This window comes from Mustelus asterias, chromosome 5 (assembly GCF_964213995.1).
Source record: "Mustelus asterias chromosome 5, sMusAst1.hap1.1, whole genome shotgun sequence".
Lineage (NCBI taxonomy): Eukaryota > Metazoa > Chordata > Chondrichthyes > Carcharhiniformes > Triakidae > Mustelus > Mustelus asterias.
The window spans coordinates 32839692-32856721 of NC_135805.1; the positions used below are offsets into that span (position 1 = coordinate 32839692).

The window sequence follows — 17030 nt, forward strand, 5'->3', positions numbered from 1 at the left end:
AGCAGATCCTGTGTATACGGAGGGCTTGTCCGTAGGGGATGGCTTCTTTAACGTGTTTAGGGTGGAAGCTGGAGAAGTGGAGCATCGTGAGGTTATCCGTGGGCTTGCGGTACAGTGAGGTGCTGAGGTGATACTCTATAGGACATACTCTATAGAGGCCCTTCATAATCTTACACATCTCAATTAAGTCACCCCTCCGTCTCCTCTGCTTCAAAGAAAACATTCCCAACCGATCCAACCTTTCCTCATAGCTGTAATTTTCAAACCCTGGCAACATTCTTATAAATCCCTGTTCCCTCTCCAGAGCAGTTATGTCCTTCCTGTAATGTGGTGACCAGACCTATACAATTCCAGCTGTGGCCGAATCAGAGTTATATACAGTTACGGTATTATACGCCACCTTTTGTACTCCATACCTTGTCCAATAAATGAAAGCATTCCATTTACTTCCTTGACCATCCTAACCATTTGCCCTGCACCTTCAGGGATTGTGGACATGCACTCCAAGGTCGCTCACTTCTACTCTTCCCAATATGCTTTTGATCACGTATGTAAAGAGCAAGAGGGTAGCCAGGGAAAGGGTTGGCCCGCTCAAGGAAAGTGGAGGGAATCTATGCATAGAACCAGAGGAAATGGGTGAGATACTGAATGAATACTTTGCCTCAGTATTCACCAAAGAGAGGGACTTGATGGATGAAGAGCCTAGGGTAGGGTGTGTAGATATTCTGGGTAACATTGATATCAGAAAGGTGGTGGTAATGGGTATCTTAAAAAGCATTAAAGTAGATAAGTCCCCAGGGCCTGATGGGATACATCCATGAAAACTGATGGAGGAAAGGGTGGAAATTGCTGAGGCCTTCACAGAAATCTTTGTATCCTCATTGGCTGCAGGTGAAGTTCTAGAGGACTGGAGGATGGCCAATGTTGTTCCATTGTTTAATAAGGGCAGCAGGGATAATCCAGGAAATTATAGGCCAGAGAGCCTTACGTCAGTGGGAGGGAAATTATTGGAAAAGATTCTTAGGGGACAGGATTTACTCATATTTGGAAACAAATGGACTTATTAGTGATAGACAGCATGGTTTTGTGAAGGTCATGCCTCACTAACTTGATGGAGTTTTTCAAGGAAGTGACGAAGATGATAGATGAGGGAAAGGCAGTGGATGTTGTATACATGGACTTCAGTAAAGCCTTTGATAAGGTACCTTATGGTAGACTGGTACGAAAGGTGAAGTCACATGGGATCAGAGGAGAGCTGACAAGATGGATACAGAACTGGCTTGGCCATAGAAGACAGAGGGTAGCAGTAGAGGGGTGATTTTCTGAATGGAAGGCTGTGACTAGCAGTGTTCCACAGGGATCAGTTCTGGGACCTTTTGTTGTTCGTAGTATACGTAAATAATTTGGAGGAAAACGTAACTGGTCTGATTAGTAACTTCACAGATGACACAAAAATTGATGGAGTTGCGATTGGTGAAGAGGATTGTCAGAGAATACAGCAAGATATAGACCGGTTGGAGACTTGGGCAGAGAAATAGCAGATGAAGTTTAATCTGGACAAGTGTCAGATAATGCACTTTGGAAGGTCCAATGTATGTAGGAATTATACAGTAAATGGTAGAACCCTTCGGTGTATTGACAGGCAGAGAGATCTGGGCGTACATGTCCACCGATCACCAAGTGGCAACGCAGGTAGATAAGGTCAAGAAAGCATACAGCATGCTTGCCTTCATCGGTCGGGGCATTGAGTATAAACATTGGCAGGTCATGCTGCAGCTGTACAGAACCTTAGTTAGGCCTCATTTAGAATATTGTGCACAATTCTGGTCGCCACACTGACAGAAGGATGTGGATGCTTTGGAGAGGGTACAGAAGAGGTTTACCAGGATGTTGCCTGGTCTGGAGGTGAGGAGAGGTTGGATAAACTCGGTTCGTTCTCACTGGAACGGCAGAGGTTGAGGGGTAACCTGATGGAGGTTTACAAGATTGAGTGGCATGGAAAGAGTGGATAGTCAGATGTTCTTTCCTAGGGTAGAAAAGTCAAGTACTAGGGGACGTAGGTTTAAGGTGCGTGGGGAAAAGTTGAGGAGATGTGCGAGGCATGTTTTTTTACAGAGGGTGGTGAATGGCTGGGATGCGCTGCCCAGGGAGGTGATGGGAGCAGGTATGATAGCGGAATTTAAGGGGCAACTAGACTAATACATGAATAGAATGAGAATGAAAGGATACGGACTTTGTAAGTGCATACGGTTTTAGTTTAGGCAGGCATGATCAGCGCAGGCTTGGAGGGCCGAAGGCCTGTTCCTGTGCTGTACTTTTCTTTGTACTTTTCTCTTTTTTTGTGTACCATTGCTCTGTTTGTCTTTTCCAAATGCATCACCTCACACTTCTCTGGATTGAATTCCATTTGCCACTTTTTCATCGACTCAACCAAACAATTGATATTCTGCATTTGACAGCTATCTTCACAATCACCGATACGCCCAATTCTTGTGTTTGCAAATATATATCGTGCCTTTTTGTTAATTTATGGGACATGGGGGTTGCGCTGGCTGGCCAGCATTTATTGCCCATCCCTAGTTGCCCTTGAACTGAGTGGCTTGCTAGGCCATTTGAGGGCAGTTGAGAGTCAACCACATTGATGTGGCTCTGGAATCACACACAAGCCAGACCAGGTAAGGATGGTAGATTTCCTTCCCTGAAGGACATCAGTGAACCAAATGAGTTTTTCTGGGAATTGACAGTGGTTTAATGGTTATCATTAGATTCTTAATTCCAAATTATTTTAATTTAATTCAAATTCCACCATCTGCTATGGCAGTATTCGAACCAGGGTCCCCATAACATTAGCTGAGTTTCTGGATTAATCTAGTGATACTACTAGGCCATTGTGTTCATGTCCAAATCACTAATATACTGAACAAAAGCTAGGGACTTAACACTAAACCCTCTGGAAACTGCTTTCCAATCACAAAAGCATCCATCGATCATTACTCCTTTCCTTTCACTGAGCCAATTTTGGATCTAACTTGTTACATTCTCCCATATCCCAAGGCTTTTACTTTTCTGACCAGTCTTCCATGTGGAACCTTGTCAAATGCCTTACTAAAATAATACAGGCAACATCTACCCTTACCAATTCTCCTCGTTACTTCCTCAAGAAATTTGGTTAAATTAGTGAGACACAGCCATCCCACAAAACCATGCTGACTATCGTCAGGAACAATCCGTTCCTTTCTAAATGACAAGTTTATCCTGCCTCTCAGAATTTTTTCTAATAATTTATCCACTGCCAAAGTCAAACTGATAGTGTTTTCATGGAATATTGTCCCATTTCAAAGCAACTCTTCTCTTTGACCAGATACATAGAATATACAGCACAGAAACAGGCCATTGGCCTCGACAGATGCTTTTGATCCATGAGTCTCCTCCCATTCCATCCAACTCCTCTTCCCCCTTTTAGATTATCTTTCTATTTCCTTTTTTCATACTTATCTGGATTTTCCTGCGGGATCAACCCAATTTTAAAAATCTACATTGGGTCAGCTCTAAACCTCTCAAGAGAAACATTCAACCCATTCAATATTACCCGCTGGCTGTAATCTCTCAGTGCTTTGTTAGGATTTTTAGTTGCTCTTCTGAAGTGCTAAGCAGCTTTTAATGATTTGTTCAACATATACTTTGCCCATCCAGTTTATTTTACTTGTGATTCAGTTTTTTTTAAATGGGGTATTTCATCACATTTATCTATGTTCAAAGTCAATTGCAATTTAAGTGCCCAGTCTGTAATTTTTCGAATGTCCATTGCAATCTTGTTCAGTTTCACATCATCTGCAAACTCTGACTGTTTGGTGTAACTGGGTATCAATGTAAATTATGAATAACAATGGTGCCAGCACTGAATCTTGGAGAATTCCACTTTCTACCTTCCTCTAACCTGAATAGCTACCCTATACCACTACTGTGTTTTCTTTTTAACCGATTTTCTACTCGTTCAGTTATTTGTCCCCGACTTAACATATCTGTTGAAATCAGTCTACCATGTGATACCTTATTGAAGGTCTTTTGAAAATCCAATTACATGATGTGTATTTCCCTTGTCAACTTTTTCCATTATCTTTTCAAAAGGTTTTTTCAGGTTAGTTAAGCATGTTAGCCTTTCAAAATTCATGCTGAGTTTTATTATATTTTATGTCTCGAGATATTCTTTTGTCACTTAGTGCAGATTTCAGTACCTTTCCCACCTTTGATATTAAGCTGACTGTCCTGAATTCTATCTTCCATTGTCTGTAAATCTGACACAATCATCTCTTCCATTGAATAGTGCCTCTGCTATCCTCTCCCTAGTTTCCTTGACTATGCATGGTTGCATTCAGCCTGGAGCTGGGATGTGAACCTTTTAGTTTTGCTTGTTTATGATTTTTTTTCCCCTGTTTTTCTGTTGCAACTGTTTTTTTAAGTACTTATGCAAACATATGAATTAAGAGCAGAAGTAGGCCATTCAATAAGAACATAAGAACATAAGAAATAGGAGCAGGAGTAGGCCATCTAGCCCCTCGAGCCTGCCCCGCCATTCAATAAGATCATGGCTGATCTGAAGTGGATCAGTTCCACTTACCCGTCTGATTCCTATAACCCCTAATTCCCTTACCGATCAGGAATCCATCTATCTGTGATTTAAACATATTCAACGAGGTAGTCTCCACCACTTCAGTGGGCAGAGAATTCCAGAGATTCACCACCCTCTGAGAGAAGAAGTTCCTCCTCAACTCTGTCCTAAACTGACCCTCCTTTATTTTGAGGCTGTACCCTCTAGTTCTAGTTTCCTTTATAAGTGGAAAGAATCTCTCCACTTCTACCCTATCCAGCCCCTTCATTATCTTATAGGTCTCTATAATATCCCCCCTCAGCCTTTAAATTCCAACGAGTACAAACCCAATCTGCTCAGTCTCTCATAATCAACACCCTCATCTCTGGTATCAACCTGGTGAACCTTCTCTGCACCCCCTCCAAGGCCAATATATCCTTCCGCAAATAAGGGGACCAATACTGCACACAGTATTCCAGCTGCGGCCTCACCAATGCCCTGTACAGATGCAGCAAGACATCTCTGCTTTTATATTCTATCCCCCTTGCGATGTAGGCCAACATCCCATTTGCCTTCTTGATCACCTGTTGCAGCTGCAGACTGGGTTTTTGCGTCTCATGCACAAGGACACCCAGGTCCCTCTGCACAGCAGCATGTTGTAATTTTTTTCCATTTAGATAATCCAATTTGCTATTATTTCTTGCAAAGTGAATAACCTCGCATTTGTTAACGTTATACTCCATCTGCCAGATCCTCGCCCACTCACTCAGCCTGTCCAAATCTCTGCAGACCTTCTACGCCCTCCACACGATTCACTTTTCCACTTATCTTTGTGTCATCTGCAAACTTTGTTACCCTACACTCAGTCCCCTCCTCCAGATCGTCTATATAAATGGTAAATAGTTGAGGCCCCAGTACCGATCCCTGCGGCACGCCACTAGTTACCATCCGCCAACCAGAAAAGCATCCATTTATTCCGACTCTCTGCTTCCTGTCGGATAGCCAATCCCCAATCCACGCTAACACCCTACCCCCAACTCTGTGTGACCCAATCTTCTTCAGCAACCATTTGTGAGGCACCTTATCAAACGCCTTTTGGAAATCCAAAAACACCGCATCCACCGGTTCCCCTCCGTCAACCACACTAGTCACATCTTCATACAAATCCAAGTTCGTCAAGCACGACTTTCCCCTCATGAGTCCATGCTGCGTTTGCTTTATCGAACCATTCTTATCCAGATGGCCTGCTATTTCTTCTTTAACGATGGATTCCAGCATTTTCCCAACTACAGACGTTAAGCTAACCGGCCTGTAGTTACCCGCCTTTTGTCTATTTCCTTTTTTTAAACAGTGGCGTAACATTAGCCGTTTTCCAATCCGCCGGCACTACCCCAGAATCCACCGAATTTTGATAAATAACCACTAACGCATCCTCTATTACCTCTGACATTTCTTTCAGTACCCTAGGATGCATTCCATCTGGGCCCGGGGACTTGTCCACCTTCAGTCCCGTTAGTCTCCCAGCACTGCCTCCCTGGTAACATTAATTGTATCGAGTACCTTTCCTCCTACCAACCCTCTATCGTTAATATTCGGTAAACTATTTGTGTCTTCCACCGTGAAGACCGACACAAAAAACTTATTTAAAGTTTCAGCCATTTCCTCATTTCCCACTATTAAATCCCCCCCCCCCCCCCCCTGTCCTCCAAGGGTCCAACATTCACTCTTGCCACTCTATTCCTTTTTATATATTTGTAAAAGCTTTTACTATCATTTTTTATATTTGGAGCTAACCTAGCTTCATAACCTATCTTTCCTTTTTTTAATCGCTTTCTTAGTCGTTCAGTGGCTGTTCCAATTGTGGCCTCAACTCTCCACTTTCCTTCCTGTCCCTTGGTTCCTTTAGATTCTTGATTGACAAGGGAGTCAATATACCTTTGCCTTGAAAATATTTAATGACCCTTTTTCACTGCTCTGGGGAAGAGAGTTGCACCCTCGAGGAAAAAACAATCCTCATCCCCACCTTTATTTTTAAACTGTCCTCTAGATCTAGTCTCTCCCACAAGGGGAAACATCCTTTCAGCATCCACCATGTCAGGTCCCCTCAGATACTTGTATGTTTCAATAAGAAGTCCTTTCAATCTTCTAAACTTCAATTGGTACAGACCTACCCTGTCCAACCTGTACTCTCAAAATAACCCCTCCATTTTAGGCATCAGTTGAGCCCTGTAAGCATTGTAAGAACACAATTCCCTTTTTCACTTTTCACCATTTAATGTTCCTGAAAGAACATTTGAAAAGAACTAGACTGGTTGTGAAACACTTTGGGACAGGCTGGAGTTGAAAGTTCCTATATAAGTGCAAGTCCTCCTTTGATTTCTTCCTACCAGTGTATTTGGGATTGCTTGAAATTTTCCACAAGTAATATTCTTTAGCTGCTACTCATCTTGTAGATTTGCATTTATTTCCTCCTCTAATCCCCGTCCACTATTTAGTAGGTTATTAAATATTCCTTTTAGGTTGATGGATCTCTTAACTTTTAACTCTAAATGTATTCAGTATCTATTACTGCTAATTACATCCTTTTTTTTCTCTACTGCCATTGTTATCTTTAACTATTCCAGCTAGTTTACCTCCCCAACTTCCTTATCTTTCTAAATGTATTCTGTCCTGCTCTAGTTAATTGCCAGATCTATTCTCTATATAGCCATGTTTGTCAGCTTTGCTATACCCCAATCCTCATTACAAATTATTTCTTCCAATTTATTCACCTTGTTTTGAATACCATTACTGTACCAAGAGTATTGTTTTTAATTTACCTTCATGCTCTGTGATTTTAATCAGTATCTGGTCATTTATGTAATGTTTATTTCCTTCAGTTTCTCCTTGCTGACTTCTCCTTTGTTTAAAGTCTTATTTGCAACCCTGGTTATCGCTTCCATTAGGATTAGGTTTAGTCTGTTCTGGTGCCACCCCACCCCCGTTCCAGAGTTACAGCCAGTGCTCCATCAAATTGGGTTTTTCCTTTCCATCCCATTCTTCTAGCCGCTTCCTAATCTACTTGTTCCAAGCCATTTTGCATATAGTTTGGGCTGTAATCCTGAGATTATTACCTGTGAGCCTCTGCTGTTCAATTCATCTAACTCCTGATACTCTGTTAGGGTCTCTTTCTTTGTTGTTAGTTCTGACATGGTCTGGATGGGGATATAACACCAGTATCTCAACACCATCTAGGTCAGTGCAGCTTGCTTGATCAATACTCCAGCCTTGAGACTTGCATATCCATCACTGTCAGCCCATGGGCTGTGTTATATATGACCTGCAGGGTACAATGCAGAAATTCACAAGGTTACTTTAACAGCATTATCTTCCTCTGGGATCTCTGTCACCAAGAGTAGCGACGTCATGGGAATATCATCACAACCCAATTTCCTCTAAGTTGCACAATACCCTGACTTGGATGTAAATAGTTTATTTGGTTCCGAGTCTTGTAATTCCCTACCTAACACTATTGTGGGAGCAACATCAGCGGTTCATGGAGAAAGCCCACCATTACCTCGTTGGGGCCACTAGGAGTAAATGCAGCCGTACTAATGAAAACCATGTCCGAAGAACAAAAATTGTTTTCTTGAAGAGGATTTGAAAGTGTAGGCAAATTTTCTAATTATTTGTTTTCTTTTTAAACAGAAAAATAGGGCTGATTTCCGGATGGATACTACTCTGCTGCCTTTTATACAAAGTTTCAATAATAGAAAACAGAGAGAAAGAATATAATCCATATGAAGTGCTTGGAGTCGACCCTGTAAGTAACTATAAATTTGTTTTCAGTCAGGAAGCGGTAATATGTGATATTCCTATGACAGTGGCTTCTCTTGTGAACCCTTTCCCCAGTTCTGTATCTTGTGCACTATTTTATGACCTAGAAGACATGGAAAATGTAATTTCCTGTCCTAAATTGCACTGTGACTGGCAGGAATAGGAAGATATCCAATAAAGACTGGTACCCAATAGGAATTGCATTAGCTCAGTTTGCTGTCTGATTTCTCTTCTAGTGGGCAATGTGCTGAGGTCAGGAGCACTGCCTGCCGCCTCCTGGGCACATCAAAGGCTAAGGAATCATGACATATGGCAACTACTAGTGAAACCGCGTCCTACCTGGGCGGCACGGTAGCACAGTGGTTAGCACTGCTGCTTCACAGCTCCAGGGTCCAGGGTTCGATTCCCGGCTCGGGTCACTGTCTGTGTGGAGTTTGCACATTCTCCTCGTGTCTGCGTGGGTTTCCTCCGGGTGCTCCGGTTTCCTCCCACAGTCCAAAGATGTGCGGGTTAGGTTGATTGGCCAGGTTAAAAATTGCCCCTTAGAGTCCTGGGATGCGTAGGTTAGAGGGATTAGCGGGTAAAATATGTGGGGTGGGATTGTGGTTGGTGCAGACTCGATGGGCCGAATGGCCTCCTTCTGCACTGTAGGGCTTCTACCTATTGTGGCACAATGCGCTGTTGTGGCTTGGTATCTGAGAATGCCAACAAATTCTTTATCTGCTTAGTGGATGTGCAGGAGTGCATGTTCTCAGCCCTGGTAGTCCTTGCCAGTATGTCACAGGGAGATTTACAGAAGAGTTACTTAAAGTAGATTGCTATTGAATATAAAACCGACTACCCAGGTACCTTTTGATAATGGCTAACCTAAGGTTAGCTTTTCCTTTAAGAATGTACAATATTAAGATTATTATTAAAAATGGACACAGAAGGAATAATTTTCCTGAAGCAATCTAAATGTTTTTGGCAGTCCTAGTGAGGTTAGAAACGGTGCTTGGAAATGATTCTTTGGATTTGTGCTGTATTGTCTTTTGAAGTGGGGTGAGATAGTGATCTCAGTTTAATTTGCAGCCGTACCCAGCTGAATTTGGTTGTATCAGAACATTTAGCAGTTTGGGTAACCAGATATGGGGCTGAACCTTAAGTTTTGGTTGTGTATTATATGACGCATATTTTTTTCAGTAAACTGAAACGGGCTCAGATTTTCATCTGGGAATTTATAACGTGGCATGCAAAGTTTTAACAGGTGGCATGGAACTAAGGGGTGGATGAAGTTCATGTGTCGAGGAAAGGTACTGGACTTTTGTGGAGTTAAACTATGCAGGTTTGTTATAAATGTTATCCTGCTGCTTATTTTCTAGGATTTGATAAAGCTGCAGCATTGAGAAGTGAGCAACGCTTTGTGTAGCACTTTGTCGCAGTGGAGAAAGATCTCAAAGTGCTTTGCATAAATTAGTTTTTTGAAATGCAACCAGTGACTGCCACGTAGACACGGAAGCCAGTTTATTACAAATCTGCGAAATGAGCTTCTGTCTTCATTTGTGACATTACAAAGACGATTTCCACTTCCATAATACCACCTGATTTTGCCCTTTCTCTGCTTGTCTGCTACTGAAGCCCCTTTGTTACCTCTAGACTCAATTTATACCAACACTCTTGGTTGGGTCTCCCGCATTCTACTATCCATAAACTTGAGGTCATCCAAAACTTGGCTGCTCAATTCATAACTCTGGCCTCTTGTGCATCTGCAATTTTAATTGCTGCATCATTGATGGCTGTGACTTCAGTTGCCAACATGTCTCACACCTCAATTTCTTCCTTTAAGACTCAGCTTAAAACCTCTCTGTTTAACCAAACTTTTAATCATCTGACCTAATATCTCCTTGCGTCTTTGCGAAGCATCTTAGGACATTTCATTGTATTAAAGGCTACATAGATAAAAGTTGTTGATGCGATGTTGAATGTTTAGGAACGTAGGAATGTCTATCTGAACAAGTAGATACAGTCTTGGTTTGACATCATGTCCAGGAATGGGCTTTGTACAGTCTTTGCCATCTCTATAGTGACTAGCATAATGTAATGAAACAGTAGTAGTACAGCGTTGTACTAATACAACAAACTTTAATTGCAGGAGTTTTTAAAATGTAATTGTCAGCTTTGTAGCATTGCAATTCTTGATCCAAGTTAATGAACGGTACTTCCAATAATTATGGAATGCAAAGTTCATCTCCAAAAGTATGTTGACCTGTGTCCAAACTGATTCTTTAATTTTATTTGTGTTGGAAAAGAAATGGAGAATACGTTTTCCCATAGTTAACTGGTGTGTATTTATTTCTTCCTAACTCAGGGAGCATCTGTATCAGAAATCAAAAAACAGTATCGACAGTTGTCGCTCAAACATCATCCAGATAAAGGAGGCGATGAAGTCCTATTTATGCGGATTGCAAAAGCCTATGCTGCGTGAGTATTAGCATCTTCAGTAATAGAAATCAAGACTAGGAAAGGAAACTGCAGTTTGTTTTGTCCTTCAACTTAATTTTAAATTATATGTTCTTGAATTGTGGGCAGCGCGAGCTAGACTACATTTAACTACCCAGCCCTGGTATCCCTAAAAAGATATTGTAGTCTTTTTTTTCCCCTCTCTAGCTGAGTCACTTGTAGACCGGACTGGATAGATCCCTTTCCCTGAGCCACACAATCCTCAGTCATTTTCTCCAGTGAAATCGATGACCTATCGGATCTATTGAATTCCGTTTCACAACTTGCTGAGCTAAGATTTGGGTTCGCCCTCTTAACTGCTATTTCCATTTGATAACCAGGGCCCTGCCAAAATGGTGGTTGAACTCTTGGACATTGTGTATTGATTTTGCATTTTGTTTTGCATTTGACTGTTAACCCAAGATGTTTAACCTCTTGTGAAGAAGTTCACTATACCTGCTAAACTGGGCACCATATCTGGCATTACTTGTAATATTATTAACATGCTTATTGGCTGTGGTGATAACATTTTAACCATGGTCTCCCAACTATGGTGGCTGAATATCTCCCAATTTTATTCTAAGAAAGAGGTTCCAGGATTTCGTCATTTTGGGAATTGCATTCTTCCATAAGCATGTTTATTTTCTATGAAAGCTGGTAAATGGACTAATAGCACCTCCTTTAATGGGCCAAGTATGTTTACTACCAGTGAAAATCCAGAGTAATTTGTCCATTAAATTGCATTTCCCTTCCTCCCTATTTAGCTGTTGGATTAACATTAATAGATTATTGCAGTTTCTGGCCTCTGGTTGGGTCTGATCATGTTTTTGTTAAATTTTAACTGAAGTATGCCTTTAAGACTTGTGGCTGTGTAATTTAATGATATACAGTTGCTGCTCTATCAGTATACAACAACAAATGTTTTATTATACTCAACTTCTGTTGACCTTGTGCTTAAATAATCTCCGTACAAGGTACTGGATTTGCTGTACTAACTAAAAGCAACTGCAACCAGTTGTAGTACGTGTTCATTGGGTCAAAAGATTAAAACTTGGAAATTAATTAACAGTTGCACTTCACATCAAAGCATATATCTTAAACATTTGTTATTCCTCTGCTCAAGTGGTTGTTATCTGGTTGTTTTACCCCTCCCTATCACAATAACCTCCAACAGCCCTACAGCCCTTGCGTATATGCACTCTAATTCTGGCCTCTCGTGTATTCCCAATTTTAATTGCTGCCTTCAGCTATTTGCCCTAAGCTTGGAAATCCCCCACAAATAATTCCATCCTCTTTCTTTATCTGTCAGGTTTTTGGTCAAGCTCCCTAAATCTCAGAAATATAGAAAATAGGAGGACTAGGCCATTTGGTCCTTCAAACCTGCTGTGTCGTTCAGTATGATCATGGCTAATCCTCTAACTCAACACTATAATCCTGTGCTCTCCCCATACCCCTTAACACTTCTAGAGTCTCAATGTATCTATATCCTTAAATATATTGTGATTGTGTACTGCACGATCGCACAGTGGTTAGCACTGCTGCCTCACAGCACCAGGGACCCGGGTTCAATTTCCAGCTTGGGTCACTGTCTGTGTGGAGTTTGCACGTTCTCCCAATGTCATAGAAACATCGAAACATAGAAGATAGAAACAGGAGGAGGCCATTTGGCCCTTCAAGCCTGCTCTGCCATTCATTACGATCGTGGCTGATCATCCAACTCAATAGCCTAATCCTGCTTTTTTCCCCGTAACCACGTGTTTGCGGGGGTTTCCTCCAAGTGCTCCGGTTTCCTCCCACAGTCCAAAGATGTGCAGGCTAGGTGAATTGGCCATGCTAAATTCTCCCTCAGGATACCCGAACAGGCGCCGGAGTGTGGCAACTAGGTGATTTTCACAGTAACTTCATAGCAGTGTGAATGTAAGCCTACCTGTGATTAATAAACAAAAGAAAATTAATTGGTATTATATAATACTGAATATAATACTAATTATTCAATATTATAATACTGTATAGCATTCTGTGGTAGAGAATTCCATAAGTTCACCACCCTCTGATAAAAAGGTTTCTCCTATCCTCAATCCTAAATGCCCTATCCCATATCCTGAGACAGTAATCCTTTGTTCTCGAGACTCTATCCAGAGGAAACAACATCCCTGCATTTAGTCTGCCCAGCCCTGTCAATTTTATATGTTTCCATTAGATCCCCTCTCATTGTTCTAAACTCCAGTGAATACAGATCCCATCGACCCAACCCCTCCTCATACAACAATCCTGCTATCAGCCTAGTGAACCTTTGCTGCACTCCCTCCACATATCCTTTGAGATTAGGAGACCAAAACTGCACACAATATTCCAGGTGTGGCCTCACCAAGGCCGTGTACAGCTGCAGTTCGACATCCTTGCTCCTGTACTCAGTTCCTCTTGCAATGAAGGCCAGAATACCATTTAGTTTCTTTATGCGATTTGTTAAGTTTTGTTTGATAATGCTCCTGTGAAGCACTTTGGGACATTTTACTCTGTTTAATCTGCTAAGTAAATAAAAGTTGTTTCCTTTTGCAGCTTTGTCTGAAATCTTGCGCCGCTTTCCATGTCTCTAATCGCATTTCAGCTTCACATTGCTAGACTTCTTGACATCAAATTTTGAATTTTAATATAGTTAATTCTTGTCTTCCAGTTTAACAGATGAGGAGTCTCGCAAAAATTGGGAAGAATATGGTAATCCAGATGGTCCACAAGGTACTTTGCCATCCTTAAGGGATCTACCTTTCTTGGCAATTCATACTTGAAAAATTCACTTCAGTTTGCTTCCCGCCCCAAATAATCATCCAGTCCCATCGTAGACTGCTTTTGTACATGTGTTCAGTTGCTGGTTGTGCAGTACTTTTGACGAAGGGATTGAACATAGAAACCCTACAGTGCAGAAAGAGGCCATTTGGCCCATCGAGTCTGCACCGACCACAATCCCACCCAAGCCCTACCCCCTTATCCCTACATATTTACCAGCTAATCCCTCTAACCTACGCATCTCAGGACACTAAGGGGCAATTTTAGCATAACCAATCAACCTAACCTGCACATCTTTGGACTGTGGGAGGAAACCGGAGCACCCGGAGGAAACCCACGCAGACACGAGGAGAATGTGCAAACTCCACACAGACAGTGACCCAAGCTGGGAATTGAACCCTGGTCCCTGGAGCTGTGAAGCAGCAGTGCTAACCACTGTGCTACCGTGCCGCCCGATTGGGAAGAGTGACTTTCCTGCTAGGCATTTAAGAATGTTTTCGTTCTTCAGGGGTGGTTGTTGGTGCTGGCAGTTGAGCACTGGAGTACTAGTTTATTTATTACATAACCATAGTCAGGTATGGCAAACCCAGATGTGTAGCAATTTGGCTACACTGTAACCCAAACCTCTAGATCCCTTGCAACTAGACCAGAGTGACATTCTTTCCATTTCCTAAACTGACCTTAATCTCAGAATTATTACAGTACAGAAGGAGTCATTCAGCCCATCGTGTTTGTACCAAATTAACAATTCACTTAGTGCCATTCTCCCTGTAACCCAGCACGTTCTTCTCTGATAACAGTCCTAATTCCCTTTTGAAAATGCTTCAACTGAACTTGCCTCTCAGGCAGTGAGTTCCAAAAAAGTTTTATCTTGTGTTGCTTTTGCAGCTTTTACCATTAAATTACCATTAAATCTGTGCCCCCTCATTCTTGATCCTTTCATGCTGGGGAACAGTTGCTCCAAATCTACTTGGTACAGACCCCACATGATTTTGATTACTTCTATTAGATGTCTTCTCAGCTGGATGTTCTTCAAGGAAAACAGTGCTAACCTCTCCAATTTATCTTTATAATTGAAGTTCCTCATCCTAGGCACCATTCACGTGATTCTTTCCTGCACTTCAATGCCTTTACATCCTTCCTAAAGTGCAGCCTCCGAAGCTGGACTCAATCTCCAGTTAAGGTTGCACCAGTGCCCTATGCAAGTGCAACATAACCGTCTTGCTCTTAATAAGCATTCAAGAAGGGAAACATAGGTCAAAAACTAACATCTGTATTAGCTGATTTACAAATGCCTGAAAATTTGAATAGTCTTGTCAATTTCAGGTTTTATATTAATTTTAAACACACTTGCAAAATAACTAATGGATTTGCACTTTATTTCTCCCCTTAGGTGGTTACTATCCAGTTATTTTGACCCTACCAATCACAGCAACTTCCTCTTGCACGCTATGCACCTATTAATAAAGCCCAGTTTACTGTATGCTTTATTAACTGCACTGTCAATCTGTCCTGCCACATTCAATGACTCATGCACAGACACGCCCAACTCCCTTGACTCTTGCACCCCATTTAGAGGTTTGCTCTTTATATTGTATCTCCATGTTGTTCCTTCACATTTCTCAGCATTGACCTTCATCTGCAACTTGTCCGTCCATTCCATCAACTTGTCGACGTCCTTTTGAAGTTCTACACAATTCTCACGGAAACTTCCAAGTTTTGTATCATCCAATCTTTGAAATTATGCCCTCAGAGAACTCCATCACACCCTCTTCCAACCCAAATATCATCTAATTATTATACCCTTTTTCCTATCGTTCATCCAATTTCATATCCACGTTGCTACTGTCCCTTTTATTTCATAATTTTGCTCAAGTCTGTTGTGTAGCAGTGTATCGAATGCCCTTTAGAAGCACACATCAACACCACACCAATATATTGCCCTCATTTAACTCTGTTAAACACTATTTTCCCGTAGGAAATCCATCCTGGCTTTCTTTAATTAACCCACATTCATACGAGACAACTACTAATTTTGTCCTGACTTATCGTCTCTAGAAGTTTTCCCACCACTGAAATTAAACTGACTGGTCTGTAGTTGCTGGGCTTAGGAGGAAAGGTTGGACAGGATGAGCCTGTATTCACTGGAGTTTAGAAGATTGAGAGGTAATCTTGTTGAAGCATATAAGATCCTAAGGGGATTTGACAAGGTGGATGCTGAAAAGATGTTTCCCCATATGGGAGAGACTAGATTTAGGGGCAAAATTAACTATGTGGAGTTTCTGATTTAAGACAGAAATAAGAAGGGTCGTGAATCTTTGGAACTCTTCCCTGGAGAGTGATGGAACTAGGGTCTATGAATATCTTTAAGGCAGAGGTCAATAGATTCTTGACTAGCAAGGGAATGAAAGGTTATTGCAGATTGGCAGAATGTGTAGTTGAGGCCACAATCAGATCAGTCATGATCTTATTAAATGGTGGAGCAGGCTCAATAGGCCAAATGGCCTACTCTGCCTAATTCATATATTCATAGTAACCCTGATTTAGACTTTATTTCTTTCTCCCTTACTACAACTATTTACCTGTTATTCCTTATTCTACTGTTAACCCAGTATTCCGTGCACTTTGGTATTCCTCTGTGATATTATCTCTTGGTTTTCACACCCCTGCCAATTTAGTTTAAACCCTCAGGCTTGCCTAAATGACATTGCCCTAGAAATACTGATCTGGAGTACAACTGCTCAGATTCCAGTCGCATAGGACACTGTCAATGCAAAAATAGAGAAAACTTTCATCATATCATTTTGGGCTAGAGATTTCAACCTACAACACACGGGCTACTTCCCCCAATTAGTAAAAGCATAAAAAGTAAGGAGCTAATTGTGTCACAAATTGGGAGGTTGCAAGTGAATACTCATGAATTCCTAAAGTAAGTTAGTGATCTCAGCTCTTTCAGACATCAAAACGTACTAGGCTTTTCTTCTGTCCTTTGTGCTCAAGTATGTATTGTGTGATATACAACTATCCGTATGGGGAACTGCCCTGCAATGAATTGGGAGTACCTAAAGTTTAATATTTAGTTGCTGCAGTAGATTTTCACACAGCTGGTGCATTGGAGATGATGGCGGCTTTTGTCATCTGCCTTTTTTGAAAGGAGACTCCCAAGAAATGGAAAATACAAGAAAGATGGTCCAACAGCAGCATCCTCTCCCCAGCCAACATGAGGCAAAACCAGCACTGTTTGGCAGTGTATGCCGTTTATATGCCTGACTCCAGACTCCCCTTGAGCAACTGCTTTACTTGGAGCTCGGCTGTGGCAGGAAAGTGGAAATGTTTTAGGGATGACTTCAAAGGATCCTTGAGG

At 41.6% G+C, this 17030-nt stretch overlaps 1 protein-coding gene across 1 annotated transcript in view; it reads left to right on the plus strand.

Moving 5' to 3' along the window:
• Window positions 1–17030, plus strand: part of sec63 (SEC63 homolog, protein translocation regulator) — an 86832-nt gene that overhangs the window by 37099 nt on the left and 32703 nt on the right. The window contains exons 3-5 of the mRNA XM_078212392.1: window positions 8276–8390; window positions 10752–10864; window positions 13557–13618. Coding sequence (XP_078068518.1) covers window positions 8276–8390; window positions 10752–10864; window positions 13557–13618 — 290 coding nt within the window. The remainder of the gene's footprint in view (window positions 1–8275; window positions 8391–10751; window positions 10865–13556; window positions 13619–17030) is intronic.